Below are 20,264 nucleotides of genomic sequence, written 5' to 3' on the forward strand. Positions count from 1 at the left end.
TTTTGCAATTGGAAGTATTTATCTAGGACTAACGGTTGCGAAAATAAAGGTCTTGCACCTTAAAACGGAGCACCCTGTATATAATTAATGCAGTTTGAACCCTCTCCTCACAGTAAAGGAGAGGGGTGGGTTGCCACTTAGTTTGCTGTGAGTTTGAAAAAGTGGCAACCCAAAAATGTGGTCACAAACCTTTATTTGTATCTTTGCGATAAAAAAAAAGAGGGTCAGAAAAATGTAGTTGAATTAATATTGAAAAATACAATCGCTTTTTTGTTAGAAAGAGCTTGGTGAAGACACCTCACTCCAAAATCTCACCTTTTGACAATTTTTGGTTAAATTTTGAACAGTTCTGATATTTTTCAACATACTACAAATACAAAAGTGACGACCAGCAACAGGCTCTGGGCCCAGCTAGACTGGTCCTAGTCAATTTACAATCCTTAGTGAAGATCGATGGCCCTCTTAAAACTATCTACTCCCTCGCTCATGACCACCTCTTCTGGTAAACTGTTCCGAGGTTCCACTACCCTACTAAAATAATCATTTCTCCTAACATCCATGTTAGCCCGAGATTTGAACCACTTAAAACAATGACCCCCCGTCCTGTTTTCGGTGCTAAACTTCAGCCCCGTAACATCTTTCATTTTAATAAATTTAAACGCTGAATCAAGTCCCCTCGGTCTCTTCTTTGCTTAAAAGGCTTAATACGTAAAGCCTGGAGAAGAGGAGAGCCATACGGGACATGATTGGTTTGTTTAAATTTATTGAAACTAAAGATGTTAATGTGTTACAAGAAATACACCGCCAACTCAGTCATTTCCAGCCGAGGACTGCAGTTTCGTGCTTATTAGCACTCATCGGCCCGGCATAGGAAAGTGACTGAGCTGGAGGTGGAAAATCCTTTTAAGGAAGCCAAGAGTGCCAAACAAACTGGTAGCTAATATAGAATTAGCTCAGATCACTTAGGTAACTTACTGAATATACCATGCCTCCCCTTCAATATTCTCAGTAGAACCGAACCATTGCTTCGGTCACTCGTCTGGTCTGAGCTAATTCTATATTAGCCACCAGTTTGTTTGGCACTCTCGGCTTCCTTAAAAGGATTTTCCATCTCCAGCTCAGTCACTTTCCTATGCCGGGCCGATGAGTGCTAATAAGCACGAAACTGCAGTCCTCGGCTGGAAATGACCGAGTTGGCGGTGTATTTCTTGTATTTCTGCCTTAGCCCTGGCTAATGGTTGGTAGCTTACTGAATATGTTAATGTGTTGGATGTTTGCACTTTAAGCAGGACAAGGAGTCACTGTTTTAAGCTGTTCGAATCTCGGGCTAATCTGGAAATGAGGGAAAATAGTTATTTTAGCAGGGGTATGGGTGCTTGGAACAGATTACCAGAAGAGGATGTAATAGCGATGGGGATAGCTTTAAGAGGGCAATTGATCTTCATTGGGGATTAGGACCAGCCTAGCTGGGCCAAGAGCTGGTCGCTGGTAGTCACATTTGTATTTGTGTAAGCTAAAGCATTTTATCGAAGTTAAGTCTGCACATTTTGGACAAAAAAATAATAAAAATGAGTTAAAATACTATGAAAAAAGTCTCAGCTCATATGATGTGAAGTTCAATATTCTATTTTATGAGCAAGTAAGATTTCCTATTTTTAAATGAAAACTTTTGAACAGAGTTTTGAAAACTTAATAACTAAATTTAATTTACTTTATAAATGAATAAGTATAATTAATGATCATCACAGAATGCAGTTAAAAGATAGTTTTTAAATAAACAACCCAACAATTTAACACCTTGGAATGAAATTTTTAATTCTTTTAAGTAAACTCTCTATTTTTTTTTTATTTTCAGAGTACCCTCATCAGCAAATACATTTTGCAAGTTTTTTAACTCCAAAATACACACCGTTACATACACTAAAATTACTTCAGTTAAGTTATACAGCCACTTACTTAAAGTACGAGCCAGGAGCACCTTCATCTAAAAATTGAAATAAAAGAAAGTTAATAAACACATACCAACACACACGTACATGATAAAGGTAATAATTGTAGATTACTGTGCAAAGCATTTGAACCTGAAAGCGGTTGTTAAAAAAATCCAATTTTTTAAGGTCACCTTTTCGGAAAAGAGTAAGAATGTCTGCTGCTTGTGTGATTTTTGTTGATGGCAGTTAAAAAGAAAATAAATAATGCATAACTTTTGCAAATTTAAATGAAGCATTAAACCCTCGCCCCCATCCCCTCCAAAAAAAAAAAAAAACACTCAAGAAATATTATTCATGATAATGCCTTTTTTTTTCTTGAATTTAACCCAGCAACAACTTCAGATTATATATTCTTGGAAAATTTGGATCAAATTATGCATGGGAAAAAACCTGACAAAACTAATGGTGGAATCGAACTCACGACCTTTACGTTTTCCCATATCACTCTAACCAACTGAGCTAAAAGGCTTCACTCCTGGGGAGATTAAAAATTGAAGTTGTAAAAAAAAAAAAAAGTTACTTTTACTTTCGAGTCACCAGATGTCAGCACAAGGCTGTTTGTCTGCTCAGAGACTTTTCTTTAAGAGGGCAACAGGAGAAGCTCTTCGCTGTTGTCATGGCTAAAAAAATTGACCAATGATTTTTGAGCACGAGGTTCTCGAAGGTCAAGGTGGTGGAGATTTATTGCCCCAGTCTGCGTGTAGCTGAGTCTGTGTGTAGCTGCGTTTGCGGAGTAGCTGCGTTTGCCGTTGGAAGATGTTCAGTGCTGGTTTTTTCGAATGGTCGAAGAGAAGGAGAATGAGGGATTGGATCTTTTCAATAAAAAGGAAGAAGTGAAGCTGATAAGAAAATGAAGCTGTAAATATGTCCTAAAAAGAATTCCATAGCCAAGACCGAGAATAATCAAGAGAATTTCCCTCTCCGGGAAAATATGCATACGACGCTGTAATCAAGAAGTCTCCGCGCGGCATCTCTCAAGCCATTTTTTTTCAGTATATACCATCCGAATTTTTGATGCTTTCGTGAGCGTGAAATGAGATTTGTTCGGAAACGAACTCTATCTTCCTTTTTAGAACTCTCCGTTTGTGAAGACAACGCTGTGAACAAGAGATCTCCATGCGGCGTCCATCGCGCCATTTTTCGATGGTGTGATGCTTTCGTGATATGAACTTTTTCGAAGCGAACTCTATCTGCCTTTTGGAACTCTCCGTTTGTTCATCCCCCCTTCCTTTTTGTTATACATATTCAAGTATCATGTGAAATATATATTTGAGAGAAAATATCTAGGGAGTGCACTTCCGTTCGTTGAATTGTCTATACTGGACTATGCTTTACATGCCTTAAATAAAGAAGTTCGGTAAGTCAAATTTCTTGTTATTGTTTTATTCATTTGGTCTGATTTCTTTAACGATGCGATAGTAAACTTAGATTTGATTTGAATGTTCAGACTCGCCACTATCGATCATAGCCCTAATGAACACATCTATTTAACAGAAGTAATGCACATTAAACATCCGAACAGACCCGATTTTTTCGAAAAACAGCCACAATGTGAGTTTTCTGTTTACTTTTTTATGAAAGTGCTGAAAAAGGTCTTAAGAGTGATAACCTCACTTATGAAAATTGATGGGTTATTCATGAAGTTATGGCATTGTTGCAAAAAAAAAAAAAAAAAAAAAACTCCAATTTTATACTGGCAATTTTAATAGGTGATTCAATAGTTCATTCTCTAAATATCACCAACAGTGGCCAAATTGAAATCAGATTTTTTAAAAAAAAAATCGTCACATTTGTCGCCAAGTCTGCGACAAAACTTGGCGACCAAAAGACTTTCGCTATAGCGCTAAGTGTCAGCCAAATTATAACACCACTTGAGTTTACATCAAAATTAACAATGATTTCCCCCCAAAAAGGGGCAAAAGACCCCTTTAGAAACACCCGAATTCAACCAAAAGAGGAGGTGCACAACTAGATCCCACTAGGAGTCTATGTACCAAATTTCAACTATCTAGGATATACAGTTCTTGAGTTAAGCAACATACATATGCACATACAGACGTCATAAGAAAACTCGTTGTAATTAACTCGGGAATCGTAAAAATGGATATTTCGCCTGTCTATACGTTCTTTGTGTGGTTGAGGCGAAAAAAAATCCAACATTCATTCGGGGGTGAGTAAAATGGAAATTAAAGTCGATTTTTGAGTGATTTTTTTTTCGCGAATACAATACTTCCTTTTTTGTAAAAGGGAGTTAAAAAAAAAACCCTACTTTTGAGAAATAATGTCGCTCATTTGGAAGAAGAGCGCCACAATACGAAAAAAATGACATTTTACACAAAAAGCGTTTGAAGTTTAACTCTTCAGGAAATTTGCTCTAAGAAATGTAAATTTGCTGTGCTCTCCAGCGGTTAATACTAGAGCAAAAAATCTGCCATTATTTTCGAAAGAAGATAACGTTATTTGAAGCCCTTTAAGCGAAATTAAAAATTTGGAGATAACCAGTACAAAAGGTAGGTGAACCTCTCCTCTGTCTAGCCGCAAGATATAGTACTAGTAGCCCCAGGGTTGGCTTTCTGCTGGCAGAAACTAGTTTTTGGCATGCCAGTGGCAGAAACTGATTATAACCGGTAAAAACCGGCAGAAACTGGCAAAAACTTAAAAGTGTCTTTAATAACTTTTAACTTCACTTAATTTTTAAAGTAATTACTAAATGATTTTTGTTTAAATAAACTGAGATATCAAATTTCATTCCATCATTGTAAAAAATAAAATCCTATGCTTGTGCTCTTGATTTAGTTCAAAAAGGGACCTTTTCAATTGCAGATGCTCGTAATAATTGCATTAATCTAACAGAGGACAAAAATCAGATGGGTTCTTAGGAAAGAGGAGTGACATACAGAACTAAAAACAGGAAATTATTGTAATTTGCTCGCTTTATATGCTTTATCTAAATTGCTTGTGAGTGAAATTATCACATGCTTCAAGAAGAAAGTGTCAGAATTTTACTTGCTAATATTAACCTAGATTTTGTACAGCTTTGCAAAACAAATCGGCCCCATTTCTCGAAACTTATTTTTCCAGTCAAATTTTTACCACTTTCCCAATGGTGAACCAGTTTGAAAAAATATACAACAGATGAAATATTCTCAAACACGCAAAGTAACAATTGATATATTGTGCTTTAGTTAACAAATTATAATTATTTTTCCATGCATTTTCTACTGTGTGTCAATAATTAATTTTTTGTCATTTTGTGAGTCTTTGCCGCAAACGTGGCAGAAAAGGGTTTTTGCCATGCCGGTTTTAACCGGTTTCTACCAGTGGTTTTAACCGCCTTGGCAGAAACTTGCCAACCCTGAGTAGTTGGGGGTTGGGATTGGGACTGTCCGAAACTGGTTCGAGACAGGACAGGTGGTGTTTACCCACCAAAACTTTCCAAAAGCGTCTGAAACCGTCTTAAACTGTCCAAAAGCATGCTAAAGGGATGTAATCTAATCAATCTCATAGCTGCCAACATGCCAGCTTAAAAAATCTTACAATGTACAAGGTGGCTATATTTCTACTTTTTTGACCATCATAAAGCAAAGTACTAAAATTTAAAGTATAATATTTTAAAGTCTTTACATTGACATGATCGGTGCTTTTATAAAAATCATGAATTTAAACATAAATAAATGAATAAAAAATTATATTTCTTTGAACTTAACTTTGAAAAGTTGCCGACTTTGAAGTTTTCAAAAATTATCTATCAAAAACCTTTTCAAAACAATAGTTTTTCTGCTCTCAAAAGTGCTGCGAGTAAAAGAAAACTACAACCGTTTGCAATTTTTCGTAAAATTAAAACCCAAAACCTAAAAATCATACAAATCTGCCATAAGACCGTTCAATCGTACAAAACTTCCGTAAGTCTTACAATGTATGCCTAAATCGTACAAGTTGGCAGCTATGCAATTTGTATATTCACTGCAAATTTGTAATGCATAAATATACTTAAAAAATCCGACATTTTTGATTTTTTAAAAAAAAATCACCATCCCTGCAATTTTGTAAACTGTCCGCAATAGCTCTGCTCGTCCATTCCGAACACGATCGGAAATCAAATACAGTACAACCTCGATATCTCAAATCGCTCGGGACAGGAAAAAAATTCGAGATATCGAGTTTTTGAGTTATCAAGGTTTTGAAAAAATTACACTAGAAATTCTCACAATTACATACACGTACGCTATATGCATTTATATATGTAATATGAGACCACTTTGAATTACGATCAATGAAGTAGTCTTCAATATTTTACTAGATTTCAAATTTTAGAATTGTCGAAAGTGCACAGGAAGAGATTTTGAAATGAACAACAACTTCAACTTGGTTTTTCACCTAAAAATTTAAAAATCCTTATCTTCAACTAGTAGCTCCCCACATTCAAAAAAGTTTTCAGCAGCCATTTTGTAGGAGTTAAAAAAAGCAGAATGATGAAAATGAGGAACGCATTTTCCGTTTTCAAGCGAAATCTGACTGGAGAAAAATCGAACCCCTTTCCTCAAAGTGGACAACATAATCGAGAGAAATGCACAAAGATTCTAAGCTCTGGGGAAAACACAGCACCCCTTTCATACCAACACTTCTCTATTATCTTGCTTCAATCCCGTTTAAAGTTTAGAAGAAGAGAGATGAAAACTGGTCCCTGGAACTGGTTTTACTACAAAAATTGCCCAAGAAAAACGACAACTGAAACTTGCTTTAGTGCAAAAATTTCGACATATCATACCTGCCAACCTCCGAGAAAAAAAACCCGGAAGATTTTTTTATTTTTATCCACAAGATTTTAACGCAAAATAAAATCAAACGGGACACCTACCCTCTTTACATTTAACAATATATTAGTTATGAATTTCATATCAATTTAAATTACTTTCGTTTAGTAAATATTACTTTTATTCTTTAAAAGTTTGGAAATAACATTTGTTACTCATCTTAAAAAAAGAACGAAGCAAAAACAGCTCGAACTGAGAGAACGAGAAGATAATTGGCGCCGAAATTGTGCCCCTAGTTGCACACTGCGACGCTCGCTTTGATTGGATCCCGATGAAGTCATGTGCTGTATCACTCAGTGACGTCATAATCTTGCCTGGCTTCTTCTCGTACCATTCTCTTACGGCAACCTTTCTCGGCTACTTGGCCTAAAACGCGGTGCCGCGTTCCACAAAAGTATCGTTAGCGCCAACATTGGCGAGATAATTATTTTTCCTACAAAACGTGAAAAATCCGGAAGATTTTGCCCATAACCGGAAAAACGGAAAAGGACATAAAAATCCGTAAAACTTCCGGGAAATCCGGAAGGGTTGGCAGGTATGACAAATCAAGGGTTTTGAAAAATATATTTCGAGATAACTATGGAAAATACATTGGGGTTTTTATAGAAAATGTGGGGGAAATTTGTTTTTGCGTGACTTCAAGGGTTTCGAGATATCAAGGTTCGACTGTAATCCTCTAAATATTCCACCTACGAAGAAACGGAATGGGGTGACCTTACCGTTTCCATTACGCTCCACTTCAACGCATAATTTCTCTCTCTTGGGTGGTCGCCCCTGGTCTCTGTAGTCGCTCTGGTAGGACCACTCCTGTCTCAATTTCAGTTCTTCCAGTCTCGACGCCAACTCTTTGCACTGAAAATAATCAAAACACATTTCACTTACAGCTACAGTCAGGGTTCATACTCTATTTGGATGAAAAAATTCCATGACTTTTTCATGACTTCATGAAAATTTTCATGACCTTGTTACATGAAGAGGATAGTACTATTTAATATCAAACTTGACATTTTTTTTTGGAAATGAGCATTAGCAAAACTTCTTTGTGAATGCCACTACCTGATTGAAAAAATATCAGTGTACACCTAAAAAAATGAATAATTCTTACCTGTTTTCATCATATAAGTTTAAATTAAGTAAAACTACAGTGAATGATGCTTAAATGTCGACTATTTTTTTTATAAACAGGCAGAATGATAATGATTGGGGAAAAGGTTGAATGAATCATTACAAAGTTTCAATAAATTTGCTTCAAAATTTGTCTTTTAGTGTCAACTGTGTGTTTAGTGTCAACTTTTAGTGTCAATAAATAGCCAAATATCGGCTAGACTAATGCTTTTGAATTTTTTCTAGCCAACTGTGATCAGAAATAGCCAGCGGTTGGAGGTCCCACAGACCAACGATTCTTTTTTATGGTGGTCCGAGGCAAGTTTCACTGGCCTGGGGACCAGAAGTAATTTCTAACGCTGAATATATACAGTCGACTTTCAATACAACGTGATCCGACTTAAGCGAAATGGCTATACAGTCGAATCCCGACTTACGCGAGGGATGCGTTCCAAGACACCTCACGTAAGTCGGAATTTCGCGTTGTGGAACAAGGTATGTTTAATAATTTTTTATAAGCATACCTAATTGTTTCAGACGTTTGCACACACCCCTCATATTGTTTCAAACCATTTATTAACTACATATTGCAGTGTCTTTTACGAAGAACCGACTTTTTCTGCATTTTAGAAAAGGCGTTATTATTCACTGTTTCATGTAAAGTTTGAAGATAAAAACAAAAAGAGAAAGTTTGCGACAATTTAAAAACGAGGTAAAGATTCTTGATACACTTGAACAGCTAAAAAGTGGATTGAAGGTAACACGAAAATTAGGTATTGGGGGGGGGGGGGGATCTTTCATACGTATTATTAAAAGTCAAGAGAAGGCAATCGGTATAAGTACAGGGGTCCCAGAGGGGTGTTACCATAGATGTAAATGATATAAAAGTAAATGCGAAGCTACTGTATCTTTACTAATAATAAAGCTGAAAGTCTCTCTGTCCGGAGGATGTCTGGATGTCTGTAGGATGTCTGTGACGCGCATAGTGCCTAGACCGTTCAGCCGATTTTCATGAAATTTGGCACAAAGTTAGTATGTAGCATGGGGTAGTGCACCTCGAAGCGATTTTTCAAAAATTCGATGTGGTTCTTTTTCTATTCCAATTTTAAGAAAAAAAATATCATAAGATGGACGAGTAAATTACGAAATTATCATAACGTGGAACCGTAACATGGGCACAAGCCAACTGGCGAGAAAATTCACCACACATTATTTGTAAATATACAGGCGAACCAAAAAACCTTTTCATTTTTCTATTACGGGCAAAGCCATGCGGGTATCACTAGTTTAAAAATATATTAGAATGGCAATCAGATTGTGCAGGATCAATAGTCATTTAAGTTATAAATGTAATTTATTGTATCTACTGTATAGTACTCTAGCAGTGTAGTGCTTTATTACTACCTACTGTACATACCGTACTGCTTTATTTTTATGTCCCATTGATCATTGATTTTGTGAATCGTAACAGTATTTTGTGTTGAAAAATAAAACTTTAAAAATACAGTAAAAATTTAGCTCTCTATGTAAGAAACTGTAATATATAGTTAAAAAATGGTAAAAACAGTTTAAAAGATGTTAAATCGTTTAAAATGATTGGGCATGTTAATAAAAAAATCATATACACAACACTTTGCCAATTTCGACGAAATTTCAACTTACGCCAGGAGTCTCGGAATGCATCCCTCGCGTGAGTCCGAATCCAACTGTATATCAATTGAAATAGGAGGCTCAATGCAATATCTATAGTATATTAGTAATTATTTTTAGTTTCTGCCACAAATATAGCAAAAAAGTTTGGCCATGTCGGTTTAACTGCCCCGGCCATAGACTAATAATAAGAGTAGACCGAGCTTTCCCAGACTTGCTGATGAAAAAATGGGTTCATGGATACATCATGTGACCGGTGGGAGGCTTGGCAAACACTTTGGCAGCATGGTTGCTAGATGGCAGGATTATCTCTAGTTTGGCACTCGACATGTATTTTAAGATGTAATGTGTTTTCATTATAATTTTTTCCAGGTGCAGAGATTGAACTGTTTTTCTTTTAGTTATGCATTATTTTGACATTAGTAATAGTTTTTGATCAGTTTTCGGTAACTTTTATTTCATTTGAAGCTGTCAGCGTCGGCGTGAACGTAAAGTCGTAAACGTTTTGCGTTAACGCAAAAATGTACTAATCGGTATCTCAAATTGAAATTGCAGGTAAAAATCTTGCCGTTTGCCGATTCTTTTTAGGCGCTCGCATCTTTAATTGCTTAGAGATTTACTGAAATTGACTAAAAAAAATGCACAATGCTATCTAAACGAAAAACTCACTCTATTAACAAAATATTTACAACCTAGAATAACAAATTTACAAATCGGACTCCATAAATATTCCGTGTTCCATCCATTCTATTTATTTTACTTCTCGCGGGCGTTGATCGTCTGCTACGATCAACGCCCGCCGTTGCTGGGATATCCACTAGTCACATGGTTTGGTTCATGAGCAGCAAAGGGTTGCCATAGCTCGGTCTGCAGGGTTTCCGCCATGGTCGCATTTTTCGCAAAATGCAAAAAGACTTTCCCAATTGCGAAAATGAAGCAAGGCATTTTCGCTTTTCTGCTCAAACATTTTGCTGAGTGTCAGACACACACAAAAAAAAAAAACAAGGAAAGAGGTGGAAAGAAAGGGAGCTAAGATTTTTCAATTTTTATGAAGTTTAACAATACTTAGTCTTAATGGGGATTATGTCCCACCGATAAATGTTTTATTGTGGGAAGAGGACTTGGGCCACTTTAAGAATCAACATTGTGTTCTTTCGATGGTAAGTATCATTCTTTACTATTATTATTTCAAACTTTAAAAATTTATAGTAAGTGCTACATTTGTTGAAAAACGTTAGGTTAAATTTGAAACTCAATTATCAACTGCAAATGAAACACTTCAGGCATCTAAGAAGAAATGCAAACATATTCATTCCCCAAAAGATTTTAGCATTTTGCTAAAGCTTTTTTCCCCATTTTAGCTTTTTTGCTAAAGAACTTTTGAACTCAGCTTAAACCCTGTCTTATTATTAGTCTATGGCCCCGGCAGAAACAAATCCTGACACGATCTCACCTTGCATTTTTCGGTCTCCAGCTCCAGCTGCAAGTTTGTATTCATCTTCTCGAGCTCTTCGTTCCGTTCCTCGATGAGATCTGCCCGGGTCTCGAATTTGTCTCGAGAGTCCCTGTACAGGGCGATGGATGCCTGCAGTTCTTTCACCCTGGCTCGATACTCCATCAGCTCTTCCTGCCTCGACTTCAGCTCCGATTTGCACAGCTGCAGGCTGGAAAATAAAAGCACACGTTGATTAGGTGCCGACATATAAACGTTAAAAACCTCACACTGCATGACGTGGGTGTACTTGTACATTTTTTCAACCGACACACAACAAACCATTTAAACTAAAAGCATTATATTTTCAAATCTTTACTTGTAATTAATTAGCACATGAAAAACGAAAAAAACATGGTTATAATAACTCAGTTTTGTTCAAAAGTGTAGTTATGATTAGTTTTACTAATGTGCTTAGCACGGCCGTATGAATAAACTGGAACTCCAGTTTAAGTTCTGATTCAGCTTTAGAAACCATTACACAGTTTTGGTTTGGGGTTTTTGTTTGGAAAGGAAAAGAAAAAACAATTTACTTTTGATTCATTTTGACTTAGACTGGATAAGAAAAAGTCAAAACTCAATAGCTTTCATTTTCAGACAGTAAAGTTACATTGTAAGGAAGGGAAATCATACTTATTTTTCTTTCAAACAATATCAATCATGTTTGAAAGTCAAAAATTAAAATTATTATTTCAAGTTTCAAAGACAATCTAAACCGGAAAATATAATTGTTATGATTAGACACATATTACCCAATACTATTGGTTGAACGACGACTTGACTTATTTCTGGTGTTTGACCAAGAAAATTCTCAGTCATAAAACAAAAAGGTTTTTTTTCTATTTAAACTTACTTTTATGTGTATTTTTGTCAAGGAGAAAAAGAAGATGTGTGGATTGCATATATTTTTTAATGCTTAACCTTTTATATGTTCCAAGAAACAGAGTTACAGTAGAAGACTGTTATTACGCACACCTTGGGACCAGAGCGTTTGCGTTATACAGGTTATTGCGTTATATAGATCATTTCACAAATTTCGAAACTAATATTCACAATATATCTATACTATATTAGCACTTCAGAATGAGTTTTATCTGTAGTGATTATTAAACCACTAATTATACAATGAGTCATTCACAAATAAATATGTTTCTTTATTACAAGAAAGTGAAATATCCTGTACTATGGCTAGCTTCATGGTTTGCATAACAGCTGCATTTTCAAGAGCAGGGCTCCCAACACATTTTAGCTTCAGAAAAGGGTAAAAGAGGACCATTTTCAATCAAAAAGGGGACTAAAGAGGACCAGTTAGGATCAAAAAGAGGACCTTGGGAAGACCACTCATAGTTAAACCCATGAAGCACCAAAAGGCAAATTAGTTGCCAGCTGCTAAATTTGTGAAGATATTTCGTTAATTTACTATAATAATGAGAGATACAATTCTTTTATCACCAGTGAAACTTTTTTTTTATCCATTGATAAAAGTGCAAAACATAGGGAGGGGGGCACTTAGTTCAGCACTTAAGGCAGCCTCTTTAGAACTAAATAGGCATAATGATACATTTTGACATCTCACTGAAGGATGTGAAGTTGCACTTCATCTTTATTTAGTTTAATATTATTTTTATGTTTTTCTGTCTTTTAATGCTTCTTAATATAACGTTATCATACACCAACCAAAAAAAAAAAAAAAAAACTTTATTCTCTTGTTGTTTTCCCCAGTTTCAATTTTGTTCCCATCTTCATCAGTTTCATCTAACTATTTGCTGAGAAATTTGCACTTCCTCATGACTCACACTGAAACCTAAAAAATATTGTTTTTATTTTCAACAAAGCTACAACTGAGTTTACAACAAAATTATTTTATATTTGAATTTTAAATTTAATCTCTTTATCACACAGTTCATACCCTTTAGGGAGAAAAAAAATTTAAGCACTTTTCAAGTGTAAAAAAATGTTTTTCAAGGTACTACCCTAAATTCGCACTATAAATAGTACATGCAGATTTCATTTAATGCTAACATATAAATAAAAGAAATTAATATAAAAAGTATACGAAAACAAACTGCTTTTCTACAAGAGACACTTTAATAAAAGATTTACTGTATTGAAAGTTTTCCTAAACATGTCTGAAATGCTTAATCACAAAGAGAAGCAGATCAACTTAGATTTAAAAAAAACTGCATGATTGCAAGATCATGAGTGCTTTGAACTTTTATGCAGGTGGAGGGGAGGACTGATTCCCCTCTTTAGCAGGCATCATGACAATGAAAAAAATGTACAAAAATTCACTTTTATAGAATTTTATATTTCAACTTTGTTTTAAATACAAAAACTAAGTTAAAATGTTATGCACTCAATTGTTTACATTTAATATCCCCCCCCCCCATAAGAAACAGTAATAACCGAAAATAAGCTAATAATAATTAAACGTAGGTTTGCAAGTTAAGGTTGCAAAACTAAAAATTTGAACTTAAAAAAAAATTTAATTTTTTAGTTATTTAAATAAAAATTAAAACGAGTTAATCTAATGCAGCATGTCAAAACAACTTCAAATTGCCAAAAACATAAAAATATTTATTAGATGCAAAACGATTGAAAGTTCAGATAAGCAAATTTTCACGAACCAAGTTCCATTTTGGCATAATTTCCATAAAATAAATTTATTTTCTACTAAATTAAACACAAAACATGCTAATCTTAGGTAGCATTTGGGAAAATAACATTCGATTGGGCAAAATATTTTAATATTTTCATGATGCAAAAAGATTGAAATTTCAAACACTAAATCCCATTTTCCGCGAAGTCCAATTAAGTTCAATGTTGCCATGATTTCCAAAATAATTCCTTCGTTAATTATCAAAATTAAACAAAAAATAAGCTAATCTAAAGCGAAAAATAAACTAATCTAAAGTAGTATATGTCAAAATAACTTCCTACTGTTAAAAAAATCAAAATATTTACAAGATGCAAAAGGATTGAAATTTCAAAACGCGAGAAGCAGTTTTCCGCAAAGTTTGAGTAAGTTCAATGTTGTCATGGTTTCCAAACTAATTCCTTCGTTGATTATTGAAATTAAACGAAAAATAAGCTAATCTAAGGTAGCACATGTCAAAATAACTTCCGATTGTAAAAATCAAAATATTTACACGATGCAAAAATATTGAAACTTCAAACACGAAAGCAATTTTTTGCAATGCTGCATATCGAACCTATGTTCAGAAAATTGCACTGATGAAATATTTTTAAAAGAATTACAAGCAATCTAAAGTATGCTTTAGATTGCTTGTAATTATTTTTGAAAGAATCAAGCAAATAAAGAAACTTTTCATACTTTTTCAAGCACTTGGAAAAACTTTATATTTTTCATGAACTTTTCAAGGTTTTTCAAGGGCGTAAAATTTACGAACATATGCGCCTGTAAAAAAAAAATGGCGCATGCGCCACGAGATTACTTCTGAATTTACTTGCAAAAGAGGTGGTTAATTAGCTGCGTTACTATTACAGTCAATGCACGACACAACAGTCTGAAGAGCTTGGGATCCAATGAAAACTTTGAGATGAATATTCGAGTTATCGAGATCCGAGATCGGAAAGTTCATTCGCAAGGCTGAAATTCCGAGAAATATTGGTAGCATCCTGCTCCGCGATTCGACGTCATAACTCCTCCCCCCAAACCTCTCTTTTTTATGGATTTCCATGCTGCAGCGGTTTGAAGGAGTAATGATGTCAATTTGAAGCGAAATAATACGGGAAAGTCATGTTACGAAGCCGCGGCCGCGTGTTTAGGTGTACAGTATCTTTGAACACAATGGAAACTTTTAAAATCTGATTTTTAAGTGAAAACATTGTAAAAGCGGACTGATCGGACCAAAATGTTAAAAAGCGGTCTAAAGCGGACTTAACCTTAAAAAACGGACTTTGGTGGGAAAAGCGGACCATTTGGGAGCCCTGCAAGAGCCATCTGGTATTTTCTGTTTACTGTGAGTACTCATTTTCAATTTAAAAGCTTTGAAATAAGATGGAAAGATGAAAAACTTTCAAGATTTAATTTGCCCAACCATTTTTATGTTTGCAAGGCAAAACAGAGGGATTTTTTGAACTTCAAAACCTATTGTTTACTTCTGAAAAGTAGTGCGTTTTATAGAGAATTGCGTTATGTAGGTCGGCGTTATAACGGTCTTCTACTGTATTAAGAAACCCTATTTTTATTCATAAAAAAAAAAATTCCATTTAATCCAATTTTTACATCTCTAGAAATATTAGAAATGGGTCTCATGAACTCACTCTTCCAGCTTGCCCTCCACCTTGAGCGTGTACTCCTTGAGCTTCGAGTACTTCTTGAGCGCCAGCTTCTTCTGCGCCTCTGATTCCGAGAGTCCTCTCTGGCACTCCTCCAGCTTCTGAGAGGCCTCCCCCAGTTTGGCCGTCAACTCCCCCACGCTCTCCAAGAGGTCGTTGTTCTTCTTCTCAAACTCCTCCTTCAGTCTCAGGGCCTGAAAGGGGGACAAGAAACACACAGTGATTCTTCATTAAGCAGGGGTAGAAGTGATCGACTTGTCACATATAGGACATTTTCCACAAAAAATATAGGACAAATATTTATATGAATAGTTTCGCTATGAAAAAAGAAATAATACATACATATTATTTATTTATTCTTATCAATGATTTTGTTTAAAAACAAAACCCTCAAACAAAATTATAGCTTACACCTGAAATGACTTTCCTGTAGTTGAAAGAATAATTTTTGAAAAAGTGTACTTTGTAGACAAAAAAAAAAAGTTAAATTTATTCATGATTAACACAGCAACTCACAATTTTTGCAGGGATAGAAGTGTCACAAACATAGCTTATACAAATAAATAAAAATCGTCTTTGTGTTGAGAACTAACAGGAAATAACCAATGCTTTGTAGCAGACATTTTGTTCTATAAAATTCCACAAAAAGAAAAGATTGCAAAAAGACTATTAGAACATTCCGATCAGAAAAAGGACTGAACACAAAAAATATACCCACGAAAACACAAAAAACACACGCTGGAAAACAAAACAAACTGCTGTTGCCAAACGCAAAATTCTAAAACCAAACTCAGAATTCGTTCTCGAAACTCCACCCACTACAGTGACGACATATTGCTGTAGCCAATGAGAGAACATGCCTGTTGTAGGATTTAGTGAGTAGCGATTTTTAATTTGAAATTCGTTTGCACAGGTACTTTCGACGAAAAATCCGAAGTCAGGTAGTTTATTTACTGTTATTAAAGAAATAAATTGGATAAAAAACAGGAATATAGGAAATATAGGACAATTTTTATACTTTTTTTTGAAAATTTAGGAAATATAGGATATATAGAACCATTTCGACCCCTGCATTAAGGGGTCTAAGGACCTTTAACCTTCAGAATTTTCGACTTTATTGGAAAAAATATATCTCATGCATAGTTTAATTCTGAACAATTTGATACCTTATTTATTACCATATGCAAAAAACTTTTCAAGTTATCGTAAAAACGCTTAACCTTTCCCCATACAGATTTATGTTAACAGCAACTTGTTAATCCTCTTTTTCTCAGGTGCCGGTTTCTTGTTTTGTGCACATGATACCTCAAAAAGTTTCTTATATATTTCCGTATAACTTTTCCTGCATGTTTGTCTGGTTTATTTTTATGATCTGAACCTAATTTTTAACTAAAAATGAAAGTTAACATTTTTAAAAAATGCCCAAAATCTTTTAAATTTTTATATTAACTTATAAAATTTCAAAACAATAAAAAAACAATTTAAAAAAATAATAAATTTAGGTTCAGATTATAGAATTAAATCAGACAATACATGCATTAAAATTTTTACGGAAATATATAAGAAACTTTCTGAAATATCACCCACACAAAACGAGAAACCGGCACCTGAGAAAAAGACGCTTAAACAGCTGCTGGGTCATTCCATGTCAGTTCAACCACACCCCAACACCCACCATCTCAGATTCCAATGAAACTTTGTATACTTCTACTTTTCATAGTCCTAAGTAACCTCCTAAAGTATTTCTTCTCTATTAAAAATAGTTTTTATTTTTTGGCCCTTCCAAGTTTTGCGATTTTGCATTAGTTGTCATTTACAGTTCTCTGAGAATGAACAGCAGCTGTTTGCAAAAAAAATTATTTCTCAATAACTAAAGATAAAAAAATTTGGAAAATTTTTATATTAAATATCAAGATTTCAAGTATTTCAGAAAAAAATATGTCAAAAATCTAAATTTATATTCAGCAATTAAAAAAAATTAACAAACTGAAAAATTTTAAATTTTTTCAATAAAAAAATGGTAGTCAAAATTTTAAAATTTTGGCATGAGGGTCTAAATTAAAATAATTTATATATTTTTTTTAATGATCATTAACATGTGTGCTAACATATAAAATGAAAATCTTTAGGGGACTTTGAGGGATTCTGTCCCCCTGCCCCTTATTTTGATTAATGAAAAAAAAGTTGATCACAATATTACAAGCTAAGTTAATAATTGCATTAAAGAAAATTTAAATATTGAAACACATTGGTGTTTGAATTTAAATGTAAACATTTAAATACTCAAGATTTTTTTGAATTGTAAATAATTAAATTAATTAATAATAACCAATAAAAATAAGATATCGCAAAATTCGAAATTTTCCTACAACAATTTATGCATGCTAAAAATTATTGTTAAACTTAGGGCAACATAGAAATTAAAACTTTTTATCTAATTCTAATTTATAATTAAGCAGTTTATACAAAGTATTAAAAATCCTATAAATACCAGCTCAGAGCTTTTAACTTGATTCATTAATCGAATGCAATATCAAACTGAAACTTGGATTTGGTTTAACATAGCAATTTGTTGGGTATGAGTTTAAAATGGGTTACCATTGCCCAAAATGTTTATAATTAAGGTTTTGCAACAATCTCATTTGACCCTAAAAGTGTGTTTTGTTATCTTGAGTGTTTCTATGATCATAAATAGATCCTAATAACCTGGCATTTGTACAAATGACAGGTATTTTTATTTTACACTTCACTAGTAATTTTTTTAGATGTTTTTTTTTTTTTTTTTAATATATTTGCCTGGGACCTCCCTAACTTTGGTTGCTTTACTAGCCCCCAAAAAGGAACAGCTGGTATTAGATGACAGCTGATCAGCAAGCTGTATGGTTTACGTTTATAATTAGTTGTTTATATTATGACTGTGAGATTGGTAACTACTTTTTATTTAAAATACACTTTCTTTTTCTTGATCCCTCTTTCAACTGCTGCATTAGTTTTATCAAGGGCAGTATGTTCTTTTAAGCCACTTTTTATTTTCACAAATGATTTATAAACATTATGTATAATTCCAGTTTAAAAACAGTGAAACTTCAGTAACTGGACACTGATAATCCAGGTAACTATACATTTATTTTTCTTAGGGTCTGCCCAATGCTAACTTCAATGGCCGAAAACCTTTCTAACTTGACACACATTTTGCTAGAACCCCTATAGGTCAACATCCAATTGCTATTCTAGTTCAATTCATTCTTTCATATTGACCTTTTCTCAAAACTTTAGAAAAGCTCTTTTAGAGAATTCTATCTCTTATCCAGGGGAGTCAGCAACCACTCTGTGCTGTTAGTGCAATTCTGATAGTGTAGGATAAAATGTACTACATTGAAGGCGTGTAGAGAAAGAAGGCACCATTACTTGTTTTCTAAACAAGTGTGAGCAGTACTTGTGTTTTTAGCAGACCTGACTAACAAGAAGCTTTTATCTCTTTTCAACAATTATGTATTTATTCCTGACAAGATATTCAAATCTATTATTGTTTTTAAAAAGAAAGAAAACAAAAATAATAGAAAATTCATTTACTGGAATTAATTTTCATAATGTGAATGTTAAGCATTAATAAGCATAAGTGATACAAAATTTTGGAACCCCAATAAGTTGAGGAAAAATTGCGAGTTATGTCATTAAGCTGGGGAGGGGAATCTGGACAAAAAAAAATTACATGCAAATAATAATTTGTTTTCCAATCGTCATTAAAAAATATAAAAATCCATTGAATACGAGAGGTGCATAAATACTAATTTATTTCTTCATTTGCTTTGGGGGGGGGAGGTAATTTACTTTATTTAGTCATATTATTACTAAACAATCAGGCCATTAATTTTTAAGGGGTGTTAAATGTAATTTCAAGAAATTAAAAGGATGAATTTGTCATTGTTCAGCAGTAAAACTATAATGGAAAAGCAGTTCCACGATAGCAATTTTTCTCAAACGTAATTTTTTTTTTTTTGGGGGGGGGGGGGGGATACTGAAAGTACTAGTAACTGCATAATTATGAATTGGTGTTAAGACTTTACTTTTGTTTTAACTTGTCTGGACTAAAATGCAGTAATCCATATGCAGATATTGTTGTCTGCAACTTTTGAGACAACATGATATCTTATTTTCAGAATATCTATATTTAATATAATAATTGTAATAATTTTTAACTATTTCAAATAAAAAAATAGCTTGAATATTAAATTTATATGTTTGAGTTCAATATTTAACACACTTTATATTTAAATTTTTTAAATAATTGCTGGGAACTCTTGTTTCAAAGACATGGAAAAACTTATCTCTATGATGCTTTCGTTGTTTCTAGGGGGGAGGGGACAGAATCCCTAAAAGACCCATAACTTTTTTCATAGGAAAAGTTAAAGCACATACTAATGATCATTTTTTCTTTAAATCATGGTTTTTAAAACTGACCCTGATGTTAAAAATTTATAATTTCAACAATGGTTTTTTTGACAAAAAAAAAAAAAAAATCAAAATGTTTAACTTTCTGATTTTTAAAAAATTCTTTGTATAAACTAAGTTTATCATAATATTTTTTTTAAAAATATTCAAATTCTTAACATTTTTATGAAAATTTTCAAGAAGGTATATATTATTAGTTGCTGAGAAACATTTTTCCCCCATTAACAACAGCTCAGTTAGTGTCTTTGAAAATGACAAAAAAATGCAAACTCGAAAAATTTCAAAAGTCTATAAAATTAAAATACATTGAGATTGAAACAAAAGAAACTAAGGGGTTGCTTTTAACCACAAAATAAGGAAGTATACTAAGTTTCATCAAAATCTAGATGGTAGGTGTTGAAATCCTATTTTTGTGGTTGATTTGACAAATTTTAAACTATTTCAAATAAAATAGAAGCT

At 33.7% G+C, this 20,264-nt stretch overlaps 1 protein-coding gene across 1 annotated transcript in view; it reads right to left on the reverse strand.

Annotated features, from left to right (window-relative positions):
- The window catches only part of LOC129216869 (uncharacterized), an 85,822-nt gene that overhangs the window by 30,268 nt on the left and 35,290 nt on the right, over positions 1-20,264 (reverse strand). Inside the window, exons 2-5 of the mRNA XM_054851084.1 lie at positions 15,339-15,547; positions 11,013-11,223; positions 7,525-7,657; positions 1,957-1,984 (exon numbers count right to left, since the gene is read on the reverse strand). Coding sequence (XP_054707059.1) covers positions 1,957-1,984; positions 7,525-7,657; positions 11,013-11,223; positions 15,339-15,547 — 581 coding nt within the window. The remainder of the gene's footprint in view (positions 1-1,956; positions 1,985-7,524; positions 7,658-11,012; positions 11,224-15,338; positions 15,548-20,264) is intronic.

Source organism: Uloborus diversus, chromosome 2 (genome assembly GCF_026930045.1).
Source record: "Uloborus diversus isolate 005 chromosome 2, Udiv.v.3.1, whole genome shotgun sequence".
Lineage (NCBI taxonomy): Eukaryota > Metazoa > Arthropoda > Arachnida > Araneae > Uloboridae > Uloborus > Uloborus diversus.